General features: G+C 53.4%; 1 protein-coding gene across 2 annotated transcripts in view; it reads right to left on the reverse strand.

The window, feature by feature from the left end:
• The window catches only part of CACNA1B (calcium voltage-gated channel subunit alpha1 B), a 213,671-nt gene that overhangs the window by 48,165 nt on the left and 151,127 nt on the right, over nt 1-14,379 (reverse strand). For both annotated transcript variants that reach the window (XM_087418671.1, XM_087418670.1), the window contains exons 24-31: nt 13,996-14,102; nt 11,081-11,177; nt 9,271-9,431; nt 6,410-6,547; nt 5,070-5,271; nt 4,569-4,733; nt 4,108-4,218; nt 3,591-3,674 (exon numbers count right to left, since the gene is read on the reverse strand). In XM_087418671.1, the coding sequence (XP_087274797.1) occupies nt 3,591-3,674; nt 4,108-4,218; nt 4,569-4,733; nt 5,070-5,271; nt 6,410-6,547; nt 9,271-9,431; nt 11,081-11,177; nt 13,996-14,102 (1,065 nt within the window). The remainder of the gene's footprint in view (nt 1-3,590; nt 3,675-4,107; nt 4,219-4,568; nt 4,734-5,069; nt 5,272-6,409; nt 6,548-9,270; nt 9,432-11,080; nt 11,178-13,995; nt 14,103-14,379) is intronic.

A 14,379-nucleotide genomic window follows, 5' to 3' on the forward strand; every position in this document is an offset into this window, starting at 1 on the left:
GACATGATCACATTAATAGTGTCCTTTTCTCTGTTGATGTAAATTATAGCAATAGACTTTCTGATGCGGAATCTTGAGTTCCTGAGACACATCTGACAGTACCTTCTCTCCTGGGCACTGTTAGATTTGGGTTGTTTACGTGTTGTAGAAGATTTTGCATCCACGTTAATGAGTGAGTGTAGACTACGCTTTTCCTTTCTTATACTCTATCTTTTTAACAATTTTGGTGTCAAGATTGTACTAGTTTCATACGAATAGTTAGGGAATGTTCACTCCTTTCCTATTTTCTGGAAGAATTTGTTTAGGATCGAAATGATCTTTCCTCATATTTTAGTTAGAAACCTAACACATAAGACTACTACAATCCAGTGGTGTGAGCCATGCCAGGGTGTGAACCCTAGGGGAAAGGACAGGTGGTTAGTCCCACCAGGAGTAGGACACACCTCCTACTCCTGGTGGGCTTCCTTGAGTTCTGGAGACAGCACACACCACTTAGGCAATACTGTTGTGACGCATTTATCAGGCGACACAAAACTGCCAGGTTTGAGAGGTTTCACAGCAAAAGAGGGGTCTCCAGCAAAGCCATGCTGCAGTGTCAGGGGCCCTGCCACTGGGGCCATAAGACTCAACAGACCCCACAGTGCTAGGGGTGTCTGTAGTACAGACAGTGTGGAAAGCCCCCAGAGGAAAAGTCAGTGCAGACACCTAGGATTCTGGAGCAAGGTCACGTCATCGGCAGAAGACATCAAGGAAAGGGCCACTCCTGGCTACCGGGCCCTAGTGGAGACTGTGTCTGATCGTGAGGCGTCCATGTTTACGACACCAAAGCTTCTCGTGAGTGGTGTGCTGCAGGTCCACCAACAACGGAAGTGCTACAGCTAGGACCAAACCAAAACACATCTAGAGGCACAGAGATGCAGCAGGTGGCCCAGCCCCCATGCCTCTCACCTCTGCTGCACCACTGTCTCTTCCTCAGCGCACTCCCGACCCTGACACATCATGGGGTGATCATTAAAACTAGGAGGAAACACTTAAACCTGGTTTATTGGGGGGTGGGTAGCTCAATATATTGGTGCACATCTCTTCCAGCTGCACACAGAGATGGCCTGAAGACAGTGGTAAGGCAGAGCTCTGGGTGGTATGCCTGATCAGCCACAGTGTGCAGAAAAAGAAGTGGCCTGCGGTAATGATTACAGGATCCTAGGCAAGGGCTAAAGCTTGGTCAGGCCTCTGGAGGGAACAAGGTTTGGGGAAGAGGCATCCAGATGGACCTTGGGAAAGGGCACGATGTGCAGGTCTTTGCATTACACATTAAGGTCAACCAGAGGGTGTCCGTGGCTCTAGGGGCACTAAAAGCCAAGCTTTGAGATGAGTCAACCAACAGATGTCAGCCAGCCCCTATCCCCCGCAGCCCTGGTGTTCTCATAGTAGATCCATGAATGAAGTGACCATCATGGCCGAGATGAAGGCTGTGCCTGGGCCCAACAGCTGGGCTCCCTATTAGCAAGGCTGATCCAGCCTCGGCCACTGCTGAATGTCCAGTTCACTATGAGCAGAGGTCAACACTAGGCTTCTACGGGGTACTATGCTTGAGGCTGTCAACCAGCCACTTGGTAGTAAGTTGCTTACATGGGAATCCCTTCACTGGAAACGGCAGCAATTTGTTTCAACTGGGATCACTTATCTCCAGTGTGGGTTCGCCTTTGCTGAGGCAGTACCTTGGCCTGCACTAGTACCAGAGATTTACCAACACGGATTCCACGTAACATCATGACAGCACAAGCAGAGGACCCACTGGAATGTCACTCAGGAGGTGCCAGCCTGATAAAATATCGAAACAGCCTCTTAAAGGCACAGAAAAAATGCCGGCTTGGTGATGGACCTCATGGGGTTCAAGATGAACTGATGGCCAATAGACAGTGCTGGGTGCCCAACAGGTAAAATGCATGGCTCCAGGAAACAAGGGGTGGAAGTAGAGGTGGCCCCTCTCACCATCACTCCAGTGACCCAGTGTGAACTTTATGGTCATCATCCCCGTAAGTGTAGGTCTGGCAAATCTAGAGGTCCTGGCTCAAACGGGTGGGGAAAGCTTCCACTGTGGAACACCAAAAGCCATAATGGCCCCTGTCACTTGGGCTCCACATGCCAGAAGACCAGCAGGCAGAGCAGACTTTCCACACTGGCCAAAGTACTTGATGCTGATTACTGTGAAGTGCAGAGCTGCCGCTGCACAGAGGCAGGAAGAAGTCTATCTGAAAATCAGGGGGCTCTCTAGGGTCTTGCTAGATGCTCCTATGACCAGTCTTAACTGTGATGGGACTATTATGGCAGCTAGAGCCACTTAAGGGTATGGCAAGCAGGGACTTGGACCGTATAGGGTGAAGTCTGGGTCACTTCACCAGACCAGGGCAGCAGAAGGCTGGCCACAGGTCAGAGGACTCCAGAAGGGGCCGAGGAGGAACGAGATGATAGACATCAACTCTACTCTGACCAGTACCGCAGCAGGAGCTCTGGCTCCTCTTACCAACCCTCTTCTCCCAGAGACCATGACCAGCACCATCCTGAAGAATGAGTGAAAGGAACCCAGCATGAGCTGTGGGCAGAGCTGAGCAGGGCCAGGGTGGCACAGCCGATGCCCCTGCACTCCGGTGTGGCCCCGTTATGACGGTACCTCAGGTCCCTTCATCCTCGACAGATCAAGCTGCCAGAGCCTGCATTGCCTGCACTCAGGGTGCACTCCAGGGAGCCGGAGGTGTCTGAGTCATTAGTCAAGGACTAATGGGTACAGAGGCAAAAACTCTGCAGCTCTGGGGTGTGACCACCCTGTCTCCAGAGCCCTCTTGGGGCCCCAAATTTACCCCCCAACACTTGGCTCAAGGCGCAGCATTTCTGGTCCTTCTCTTCCCCATACATTTCCCCAAACCTCTCTCTACTGGTTTTGCCTAAGAAATAACTTTTACAAGAACCCTCATCTCAGTGTCTGCTCCTAGGGAGTTCAACCTAAGACAAATAGATGAGATTTTTTTGCCATTTAATTCTAACTTAATGCATTATACTCAAAGAATATTGCTTTATGATTCAGATTCTTTGAAATCTGTTGAGACAAGTTTATGTTCCAGCACTTGGTTAGTTTTTAGACATACCCCATATATCTTCTATAAGAATGAGCATCTCCAATTTTATATATATATGTAAAGCAAACCTAGTATTTCAAAATATTCTAAATTCTTATTGGTTTTATTTTATACATTTTTGGTGCCAAGCTGTTAGACACATACAAATTTAAAAGATTCTTGTCTTCCTGGTGAGTTGCCACCATGGAGCTCCCAGGTGATTCTCAGGCCACCACCCTGGAAGATCTTTTGGGAACGACTTTCTTATCCAAGTAAAAGCATTTGCTAAGACAACACCCAATCCCCAGACTCCACCTTTGGAGAGGCTCTAACCCTCTCTGCCCAGGGGCTCCTGGGGGACTCTGGCTCCAGAGAGGAGGAGCTAACACAGCCAGGGCCTGGAGACGCACTGAGGGAGCACACTCTAGAAGGAAACCACTTTGGGGTGCTGGAGGAGGGACAGAAAATGCTACTTACCGCAATCTCAGTTACTAAAATATCAGTAATACTTCCCAACACAGTGACAAAGTCAAAGACGTTCCAGGCATCTCTGAAATAGTTCTAGAGACAAAGAAGGGAGTTAGTGCTAGTGGCTGGTGAGGGCTCTGCCAGGCAAGGAGTTGCAGGAGGTGGCCCCTACTCAACGAGGGCAAGGGGACATATGGGCCCCCTAGGTGCGATAGCACAAGGCCAATGTAAGTAGACACCACAGCCAGGCACACAGACATCTCTGGGCCTGGGCAGGCGCCTGAGAGCCATGTATCCAGAGAGGAGGAGCCTGGCCTTGCCTGCCTCCAGGAGCTGGGCTGGGGGAGAGCTCAGGCAGTCAAGAGTGTCAGAGCCACCCCTTCCCCGGGGCCCCTGCAGTGTTACATGTGGTCTGGGGGCTCTGGGGAATTCCCAGGTCCAAACTATGAGTCCCCGAAGGTCCCCCTACAGAGGAGAAGCCAGAATGCTGACCACCAAAAGGCCAAGAGGGAGCCAAGCCACATACCAGCACCCCAAAAGCGATGATCTTCAGCACGCATTCCATGGAGAACATGGATGTGAACACAATGTTCAGGCATTTCAACATCAGCTCGTACTCGTAGGGTGCGTCGTAGAACTGCCCGGGGAATGAGTGCCATTGGCCATGTGCTCTGCTGCCCCAAGACACCCCACTGGGGACCACCGTGACCTCCTGTCAGAGCACAGTGGGCAGACAGAACCGCACACCTGCCCAGCCCAAGGACACCCCTCCCCGCTACTCCCCTGTGTTCTCCCAGAACCTTTTCACTGTCTCAGCCCACAGACAACCAGGGGGACCAGGACCCACAGGCACCCTGTGCTAACCAGGATGTGGAGCAACTCCAGCTCCCATACACACCATCAGGAGAAAGGTGGACTCTGCCTGGCTTAAGTCAGGTCCCAAACCCCAGGTGGCGCCAGCTGGCGACCATGCTGGGTCCCACACACCTTCATCATCAGCACCACTGTGTTGAGGGCTATCATGGCCATGATGAAGTACTCGAACGGTGGCGACACCACAAACGTCCACGTCTTGTACTGGAATGACTGTTTGTTTTGGGGCATGTACCGAGTCAGGGGCTTGGCGCTGATGGCGAAGTCAATGCAAGCCCTCTGTGCAGGGAGAAAGGAGCACTGAGAACTCGGAGGGGGAACCCGACATTGCAGCATCCACTGCGTACCACGCATGTCCCCTCATCCTTGCAGGAAGCCCCAATGAGAGAAGGCAAACTAAGGCAGCCTGGGCCTCCTCCAGGCAGCCTCGACCAACCACACACAGTCTCTTGCTGTCACTGCGCTGGCCGACAGTGGCAGCCAAAACTGACCCAACAATGAGTGATTCCCATGCAGAAGGGAAGCCCAATGGTCCTGCCCACACTGCCTGTCAGGGGAGCCCAGCAGAACGTCCATTGCACACGTGTAGACAGGGCAGGAGAGGGAGCTGCCTACCTCGTTCTTCTCCAGGCTGCATTCAGACATCACCTTGTCCCCCTGTTCCTGGAAGGTGATGATGATCAAGGCCACGAAGATGTTGACAAAGAAGAAGGGGAACACCACGAAGTAGACCACGTAGAAGATGGACAGCTCCATGCGGTACCCGGGGCTCGGGCCCTGCTCCTCATAGGTGGCATCCACGGAGTGTTTCAGCACCCTGGGCAAGAGCAAACACCAAGCATCAGGGGAGCCCGTGAGGACACAGCCCTGGGAAAGTCATGACCTGCATCACAGGCGAGGCTTCCACACCTGAGCCCAGAGACGGCGCGAGGAGAGGGGACTGAGCCCAGGGATGGCTCTGCCACACTGTGGGCCCAAGCCTGGTCCACGGGACTGCCATCTCTCCTGGAGGTAGGCTACCTTCCCAACAGAGTTTGTACTCAGAGCTGTTGCAGGACCTCCAAGGGGAAGCCTCTGGGTGGCTGAGGTCCTATCCCCAGAAGGAGAACTGGAAGAGGCCCAGCAGTTCTGCCCGGCCCTGCTCACTCCCAGCTCACACCAGCCCACCTGCTCACACCCAGCCTACCCACTCACACCCAGCCCACCTGCTCACGCCCAGCTCACGCCCAACTCACCAGCTCACGCCCAACTCACCAGCTCACACCCAGCTCACCTGCTCACACCCAACTCACATGCTCATACCCAGCTCACCCACTCACATCCAGCTCACCCGCTCATGCTCAGCTCACTAGCTCACACTCAGCTCACAAGCCCACACTCACCTCACCTGCTCACACCCAGCTCACCAGCTCACACCCAGCTCACCAGCTCACACCCAGCTCACAACCAGCCCACCTGTTCACACCCAGCTCACCTGCTCAAGCCCAGCTCATCTGCTCACGCCCAGCTTTACCTGCCTTCAGAAAGCCCTGGGTTCAGCAGGGTCTCCTGCCAGAGCACCAATCCTACCTTCTGAGGGGTGTTCTTCCCAGCTCCAAAGGAAGCCCCCTGCCATCCAGTGTAGCACTGAACACATCCATCCCTCTGGCTGCCCTTCACTGAGGCCAGGGGGCTAGCACAGGGAGATGCCAAAGAGTCCCATCCTCCCTCTGGCCTCCAGCCACTCAAAAAGGACTTTCAGGAGATCACTATGCTGCACTCTTTGGTTTAATCTTCTCCTCTCCCCCAGGCTGCCCACTCTTGGAGGGCAGAGCCACGTCTCACCTGGTAGATACAAGAGCCTACAGGATATTTGCTGAGTGACTGAAGTACAAACGAATGTGGAGTCTGGGCCTCCTGCCCATCTGCCCCCTGCTCTAGCCTGACTAGCCATGATGCACCAGCTGAGCACTCACATGGGCCACCCTTCTCCTGTGGACACTGTGAACAGTGTCAGCAGAGCCCAGAGCACGTTGTCATAGTGAAAGTCATATTTCTTCCACTGCCGGGGTTGAGCTTCCACTTCCTCCTTCTCATAATCCAAATACTGACCCCTGGGAACAGGAACATAGAGGAGGTTAGAGGTTAAACACAAAGGATCCAAATAAACCCATGTATCTACAGTCAACTGATGTTCGAAAAATGTTGTCCATTCAGTGGAGAAAGAACATTCTCTTCAACAGATGGTGCTGCGACAACTGGATTTCCACATGCAAAAGAACAGAGCTGGATCCCTACCTCACTCCCGAGACAGAAATTAACTCAAAATCAAACAAAGACCTAAATGTAAGAGCTAAAACTATAAAACTCTTAGAAGAAAACACAGGGGCTTCAGATTTTGGAATGGATTCTTAGATATGACACTAAAATCATGAGCAACAGAAGAAAAAAATAGATACATTGGCCTTCATCAAAATTTAAAGCATTTGTGCTTCAAAGGACACCATCAACACAAAGAATGGATTTGAAAATCATCTATCTGATAAGGGACTTGTCTCTAGAATACATAAAGAAATATTATAATCCATTATAAAAAAGAAAACCCACTTAAAAAATTGGTAAAAGATCTGAATAGATATTTCTTCAAATAAGATATACAAATGGCCAATAAGCACATGAAAAGATGCTCAACATCAGAAGTCATCAGGGAAATGCAAATCAAAATCACAATGAGCTACCACGTTATACCCACTAGGATGACTACAGTTAAATTTTTAAAAAGGAAAGTAATAAGTGTTGGTAAGGATATGGAGAAATCAGAACTCTCATACATTGTTGGTGGGAATATAAAATGGTTCAGCCTCTTTGGAAAACAGTCTGGCAGTTCCAGAAACTGTTAAACAGAATTACCATATGACCCATCAATTCTGCTTCTAGGTATAGACTCAAAAGAAATGAAAACATCTGTCCACACAAAAACGTATACACATATTCACTGAAGCGTTAATCGTAATAGCCAAAAGGTGGAAACAACCCAAATGACCATCAAGAGATGAATGAGTATAATAAAATGTGGCATCCCTATAGAACAGAATAATATTCGACCATAAAAGGGAATGGAGTACTGACGTGCTACAACATGGATGAACCTGAAAAACAGTATGCCAAGTGAAGGAAGTTAGACACAAAAGACCACGTATCATATGATTTCATTTACATGAAATGTCCAGAATGGAGAAATCTATACAGACAGAAAATAGATTAGTCATTGCTTAGGGCTGGGGCTGGGGGGGTAGGGGTGATAGTTAAAGAGGATGGGGTTTTTTTAACTGATGAAAATGTTCTAAAATTGACTGTGGTGATGGTTGCACAACTCTGTGAACATACTAAAAACCACTGAGTTATATACTTTCAATGGGTGAATTGTACGGTGTATGAATTATATCTCAATAAAGCTATTTTTGTAAAAAACAAAGGACCCCATTGCAATGGGTAAAGATGGTCTTTTCAAATAAATGGTGCTGGATCCACTGCATATCCATCTACAGAAAATTTGTCTTTATCCATACTTCACACAACACACAAAAATCAACTCCCGATAGATCACAGATCTAAATGTGAAAGGCAAAAATAAAACTTTTTGAGGAAAACATAAGAGGACATCTACCTGACGTTAGGATGGATTTCTTAAAGAGGACACAAGGAGTAAAAACATAAAAAAGATAAACTGTGCTATGTTATAATCAAAGACTTTGTTCTTTAAAAGACACCATTAAAAGAGTAGATCTGGCAAAGGATCCCTATCCAGGACTTTAAAGATTTCCTACATATCAACCAGAAAGAGACAGACAACCCACACAGGAAAACGGGCAAAGGCTTGCACAGACACTTCCCAGGAAGGGACATCCAAGTGGTGGATCCACCTGGGGAAGGTGCTCACCCTCACTGGTCATCACACAAGTGCAAATTAAACCTCAGAGAAATGCCAGGATCCCCGAACCAGAAAGGCTAAAAAGCAAAAGACAGAAGACCCCAAGTAGAGCAAGGTGTGGAGACCTGGAGCTCTCGTCCACGCTGGTGGGAGTGTGATTTTACACAAGCATTTGGCAGCACCTACAGAAGCTGAACATCAGCACAGTCCACGGCCCAGCAATTCCACCCCTAGGGGTGCACACTCCTGGAGCTGTGCACATGTGCTCCCCGACAGACAGGTACTGGAACAGCCACAGCAGCACTGTCCATGAGAGCCTCGAACTGGAAACAGCCCACATGCCCGTCAGTCAGAGGGGATACATAAGTGGTCCATTTCCACACAGGAGGATACTGCAGAGACAACTGGGACCATCGCCCACGGGCGGGGAAAGAGCTGCCCAGGCTGCCTTGCTCAGCGCCCACACTGACACTGCCTCCATTCCCCTAGTTCCTCCCTGAGGGCACCTCTCCTGTCTCCTCTGAGTGGGACGGGCCCAGGAAGGCCTGAGGCCTCCCAATGATGGTGAAAGTGGCCGTCAGCCGCCCCTCTGACCTCAGGGCCCAGCGCAGATCTCTGGGATTTACAGAGCCCTCCAGCAATACCCCAGTGGCTCCCATTAGCTCCCTGGATGTCTGCAGGCAGGAAGAGCACGTCCCTCAGACACAGCTGCTCCCTGACTCTGCTGAGGAGGACGTGCTGGGCTGGTGTGGCCCTGGGGACAGAGGGACACCCCTCTGCTCTCTGGTGCATCCCAAGCGGGCCCCTCCTAGAGCCCTCACAGGGTGTTCCCACTGCAGGCTTTGCAGTGGAGTGGTCTCTGCATCATGGAGCCACACCCCTGCCCCCAGCCCTGCCTTGGTTTACCTGCAGTCCCTCTCCAGCTCCTTGGACTCGTCAGTACAGTAGAAAAACTTTCCTTTGAAGAGCTGCACAGCAATGACGGCAAATATGAACATGAAGAGCATGTAGACAATCAGGATGTTGAGCACATTCTTCAGGGAGTTCACCACACAGTCAAACACGGCCTGGGGGGAGGGGGACGGAGCCGTGAGCGGAGGGGCAGGACACCCCCAGGCTCAGAACCTCCGGGGTACCCTGGGCACTGGAGGACCTTGCAAGGCCCTGAGGGCTGTAACCGTGGAAAAGATCTGCTGCCAGCTGCCTTGGCAGAGAAGGCTGCCTGATGCTGTCTTTCTCTCAGGAGGGGCCATCTTGGACTTGATGGAGTGGGAAGGTGGGCCGGATGCCAAGGAGAACCTGATGCTGCAGGTCTGGGTTAGGCCACGTAAGCAAGGGCGACCCCCAGCCCAGGCCGACCTGTGTCAGGAGGGGCTGACACAGCGGGAAAGGAGTGGAGGTGGGTATGTGGCCAAACCCCAGCTCCGGCACCTGGGCCCTGCCAGTGGATCACACTTTGCCCCTGCCCATCAGTGGGAACCGACACAAGGCAGAAAAGCAGTGATGCTGTGGCCAGCTCCAGGACAGAGACTTTTGGCATGCTTGGTGGCCCAGAGGTGACTCTGTCGCCTGTTACCACCACCGCCTGGGCTTTCTCTCAGGTTCTTCCCCACCTGGAAGCTCAGCTTTCCCCGTACTCCCAGTAGTGCTGACCCTGGCCCTGGTCCCTGCTTCCCAGAGCTGAGGAGAAGCCTGCCTCCTGCCCTGGCTGTGCAAAACGGCAAATCCACAACCATCTCCCAAGACACTGCCAGGCACACTCCAGACAGCAGCAGCTGCCTCAGCAAATGCAGCCACTGCCCAGTTGCACAGTGTCCATGGCACCCTTTACCTGCCAGACCAGGTCCAAGTCCCCACCTGGTGCAGAGGGCCTCTGGCTGTCTGCGGGTCACCTCCCAGCCCAGCCCTTCACACGCAAGCTCTAAGCAAAGTGCCTCCTGTAATTCCCGTGTTGCTTCATGTCTCCAAGCAACTTGCATTTGCTTCAACTCCAAGGCTTGCATTTCCAAGCTGCTCATAATACTTAACTGTACACAGTTTTGGAGGATTAAATGAGTTTAAGCACATAAAGCATTTCGCACAGTGCCTAGCACAAGCTCAATAATTATTAGATTTTAGCACAACTCTAAGTGTTTGGGTTCACACTCTTTCCTTTATCCAGAACCTCAGCCATACACACCCCTTAAGGCCCAGCCCAATAACCACTTCTTGGGAGCTCCTGCCCTCCCGGCATCTCCCCCATGATCCTCCGCCTCTCAGCAGCCCCTTCCTCCCTGTACTGCAGCTGTTGATGAAAACGCACTGTCCCATCCGGTGCCACCGGGATGGAGGAAGGAAGAAGGGCCTCACAGGACACCACTGGGAACAAGCTCTCCTTGGGGGAGGGTCACAGAGCGAGAAAGTCCATCCCACCCACACAATGCATGATCTGAGAAAAACTAATGTGGGGCCTCCCCTCAGCTCTGCTCACCCCCACTCCACATGGGAAGCTGCAGCAAGAGAGGGCCAGTTACATGTACACGTGTGCACACACATGCATAGCACACTGCACATACATGCATGCACACATTCACACACATGTGCACACAGACATGCACACCTATGTGTGCACACATGCACTGCACACACGTGTACACACACACCCATATTCACACATGCATGCACACTCACACACACAGCCCTGCACGCTCCTCAAGCCCCAACTCCAGGCTCTCACCTTGAGCTTGGGCAGCCGTTTGATGGTCTTGAGGGGTCGCAGGACACGGAGGACTCGCAGGGACTTGATGGTGTTGATGTCTTTCCCTTTGGATCCTCTAGAAGGGAGAAGCCACATGCAGACAGGCAGGATGCACACCTGTGCCCAGCTCCCATGAAGCTCCCGAGGTCTGGGTCACGCTCCTGGGTACATTTTGTCTTGGGCCCCAGGGTGGAGGGTCTAGGAGCAGGGAGGCCTTGGCCCTGCAGGCACCACAGGCCACTGCGTCTCCTCCTACAGGTGGCCTGGCCAAGGCCTCATCTGAGTGGACAAGGACCAGGTCAGCAGCACCTGCAGTCCAGGGAGAGCTGAGCTTCCAGATGGGAAGAACCTGTTCTCCCAGCACCCCTTAACCCCCACCCCCAAACCAGCTTCACTGCTGTGCTGAGACCAGCAGTGAGAATGAAGAGGACAGAAGGGGCCTGCACCAGGACTGCAGACCCCACCTGGGGCCAGCACCAGGAAGCCCACAAGCAATGTGCCACCATGTCCATCAGTGCTAGAGCCTTCTAGAAGGGTTGGTTTCCCCTGCTTTTCACTCCTGGTAGAGGGAGGTCAGGGGACATGTCTAGAGCTCCCTGCTGGATCATGTCCTCTCTCAGCTGCCTAACACTCATCTAGATGATGTAAAACTGACAGAGAAGGAGAGGAGAAGAGGGATGGGAGGCCTGGAGGGAGGGAAGGAGGGATGGAGAGTAAGAAAGAGAGAAAATAGAGGAATACAGAGGCAATGTAAGAGACAGGGGTGGACAAAGAAAGACAGACCAAGGGAGAGAGAAAGAAACAGAGAGGGAGAAAGGGAGGGAGAGAGAGGGGGAAAGAGCCCAGAGAAACAAAGAGGGAAGCAAACAGAGACACCAAGTCACCAAGAAAGAAGCAGACAGGTAAACCCACACAGGGGGAAGGGTGGTAAGACAAGAAGTCAGGTAAAGAAAATTCCAGGCACCAGAGGCAAGCTCAGAAGTCCAGCATGGTGGGCCCAGATCAGGTCCCCTCACAGAGGAAGCCAGAGAAGACCCAAGTGGCTCCCTCAGGCTGCCAGAGGCCCAGGAATTGTCCGACTCCAGGGCTGGCCCCTCCACCAATGCAAAGCCAGGACAGGAGTTTGAGGGCAGGGTCTTCTGAGAGGCCTTCACGGCTTCCTGCTAAGGAGGCCATTCTCAGAAGCAAGGCCACACCCTACTTGGGGGGGCAGTGGCTGAGGGCTCAGGACTCAGGGCCCTCTCCCATTCTGCTCAGAGGCCACCTCCCCAAGTCCCCCAGGAGCCTGCAGTGGGGAGGGGACTGGACCCCCAGTGGTCTTCCTCGGGCCGCAGCCAAGCTCTGGGGAGAGTGAGCTGCAAGGCCCAGGCAGGCACCGTGAGGAAAGGAGAGCTGGGGTGACCCACCCCCTTCTTCTCTCCCAAGACCCAGCGGGGGCCCACCCTCCAGAATCAGATCCAACTCCCCCTGAAACACCCAGCCTCAGACAGCCAGGTCAGCTATTCCATCACCCAGCGTGCCCATCCCCACCCCCAAACCAGCTTCCTCCAGCCGCCCTGAGACCAGCACCAGAAGGAGAGGGGACAGGGGAGGCCTGCATCTGGGTGTGGGTCGGGAGGTGTGGGCCGCTCCCCGGGCACCTGTGTCCTGGAGGTCTAGGGGCTGCAATTCTCTCCTGCCAGCCCAGGGCCTTTCTCCTGCTGAGGCCACCCGGCTGGATCTCACCCCTCCCCTCGTTCTCACTCCCAGGGTCCCTCACTGACGCTGGCAAAGCTGTCACTCCCTTTATGCAGAAAGAGGGTTGATTAAGACCCCCAAAGAAGAGGCAGTGCAGGGAGGCAGCCGTGGAGAAGAAAGAGAGGAAAGCCAGCCCTGACTCTGGAGAGCAGACTGGAGAGAGTGCCTCACGATGTCTGACATCCCGGCCGCCCTGCCCACAAGGCGGCTAGCACCCAGAGGACTCACTGCCCTCGGGGACCACACTCCCAGCCTCCAGCACTCCCTCGGGATGCCCTGCTCACCAGGTACCTCCTCACTAAGGACTGGCCAGCCCCAGCCGCAGCCCCAGCCCCACGGTGGCCCACGTGGGCGTGGCAGGAACACGCGGCCTGGGGACAGGCTCTTGCAGCATGCAGCTGGAGGGGAGGAGGATGAGTGGAGGTGAGCATGGTGATGACACGGTCCACAAGGGGCCGTCAGTGCGCTGTGATGTGGCAGTGCGGGGGAGAGAGGGAAGGCATTACCCCATGAAGCTCCTACCGAGAGTCCAGCAACAGAGAGACAAAGAGAAGAGAGTCAGTGAGGAGGCCTCGCCAGGCGCAGCTCAGCCTGCACCTTCCCCGTGGGCTCAGAGAAGATGAGACCCAACCCTCAGGATCTGCATCCACTCGGGGTCTTCCTTATCTCTGGGCCTCACCCCACCACATCCCCCTGTATTTCCCCCCCAGCTCTACCTGCCTCACGCCTGCTGCCATGCAGGGTCTGAGGGAGCCAATCCGGGGCCAGCCACAACAGGGCTGAGCGTTCCTCACTACGGAGCCAGAGAAAGTGGCCTAACATCCTGATGGGGGAAGATGCCCACCAGCACCCACCAGCTCTGGCTGACCAAGCGGTGCAGCCAAGATCAGGGCAGGTCAAGTTGTTCTGAAGGACTCAAGGGGCAAATACCAAACAAGCCAGAGGCCTGCCCACCCAAGTACAGAACCACGGGCTGTGTCAGGGACAAACGGGCCTTGAGGTCCTCCCGACCCCACACAGCCCAGACCCAAGCAGACAGGGATGGAGCTACAGACAGCCCACGGACGCCAAGGGGCCCCTCCTTCCCTCACCCCCACACCTCATCAGGGTTCTGGGAACTGCAGCCCGCCAGATCCAGAGCAAACGTGGGTACTTACGAGAAGGCAAACGCCACCAGGGCCCCACTGACCACAATGAAGTCCAGAATATTCCACAGGTCTCGGAAGTAGGCCCCAGGGTGCAGCAGCAGTCCCAAATCAATCATCTTCAGAGGAGAAACACACTTTAGGGTATCGAATATTTCAAAAAAGAAAGGCAGAGCCAGGCTTCAGAGTTTTGGGGTTGGGGGGATGGATGTCACTCCAGATCACGCCCTCCCAAGGGAAGGGGACATGGCCCAGCTCATGCCCTGTCAGGGGAGGGGACATGGCCCAGCTCATGCCCTCTGAGGGCCTCAATGGGCCTTTTGACCACAGTGTAATTGACCGTACCTTGACCTACATGGTCTCGATTAGCTGAGATCCTGCCTGGGCCCCCATCTC

The sequence above is a fragment of the Ceratotherium simum genome, chromosome 29, assembly GCF_057802395.1.
Source record: "Ceratotherium simum simum isolate JZ-2026a chromosome 29, ASM5780239v1, whole genome shotgun sequence".
In the NCBI taxonomy this organism is placed as follows: Eukaryota; Metazoa; Chordata; class Mammalia; order Perissodactyla; family Rhinocerotidae; genus Ceratotherium; species Ceratotherium simum.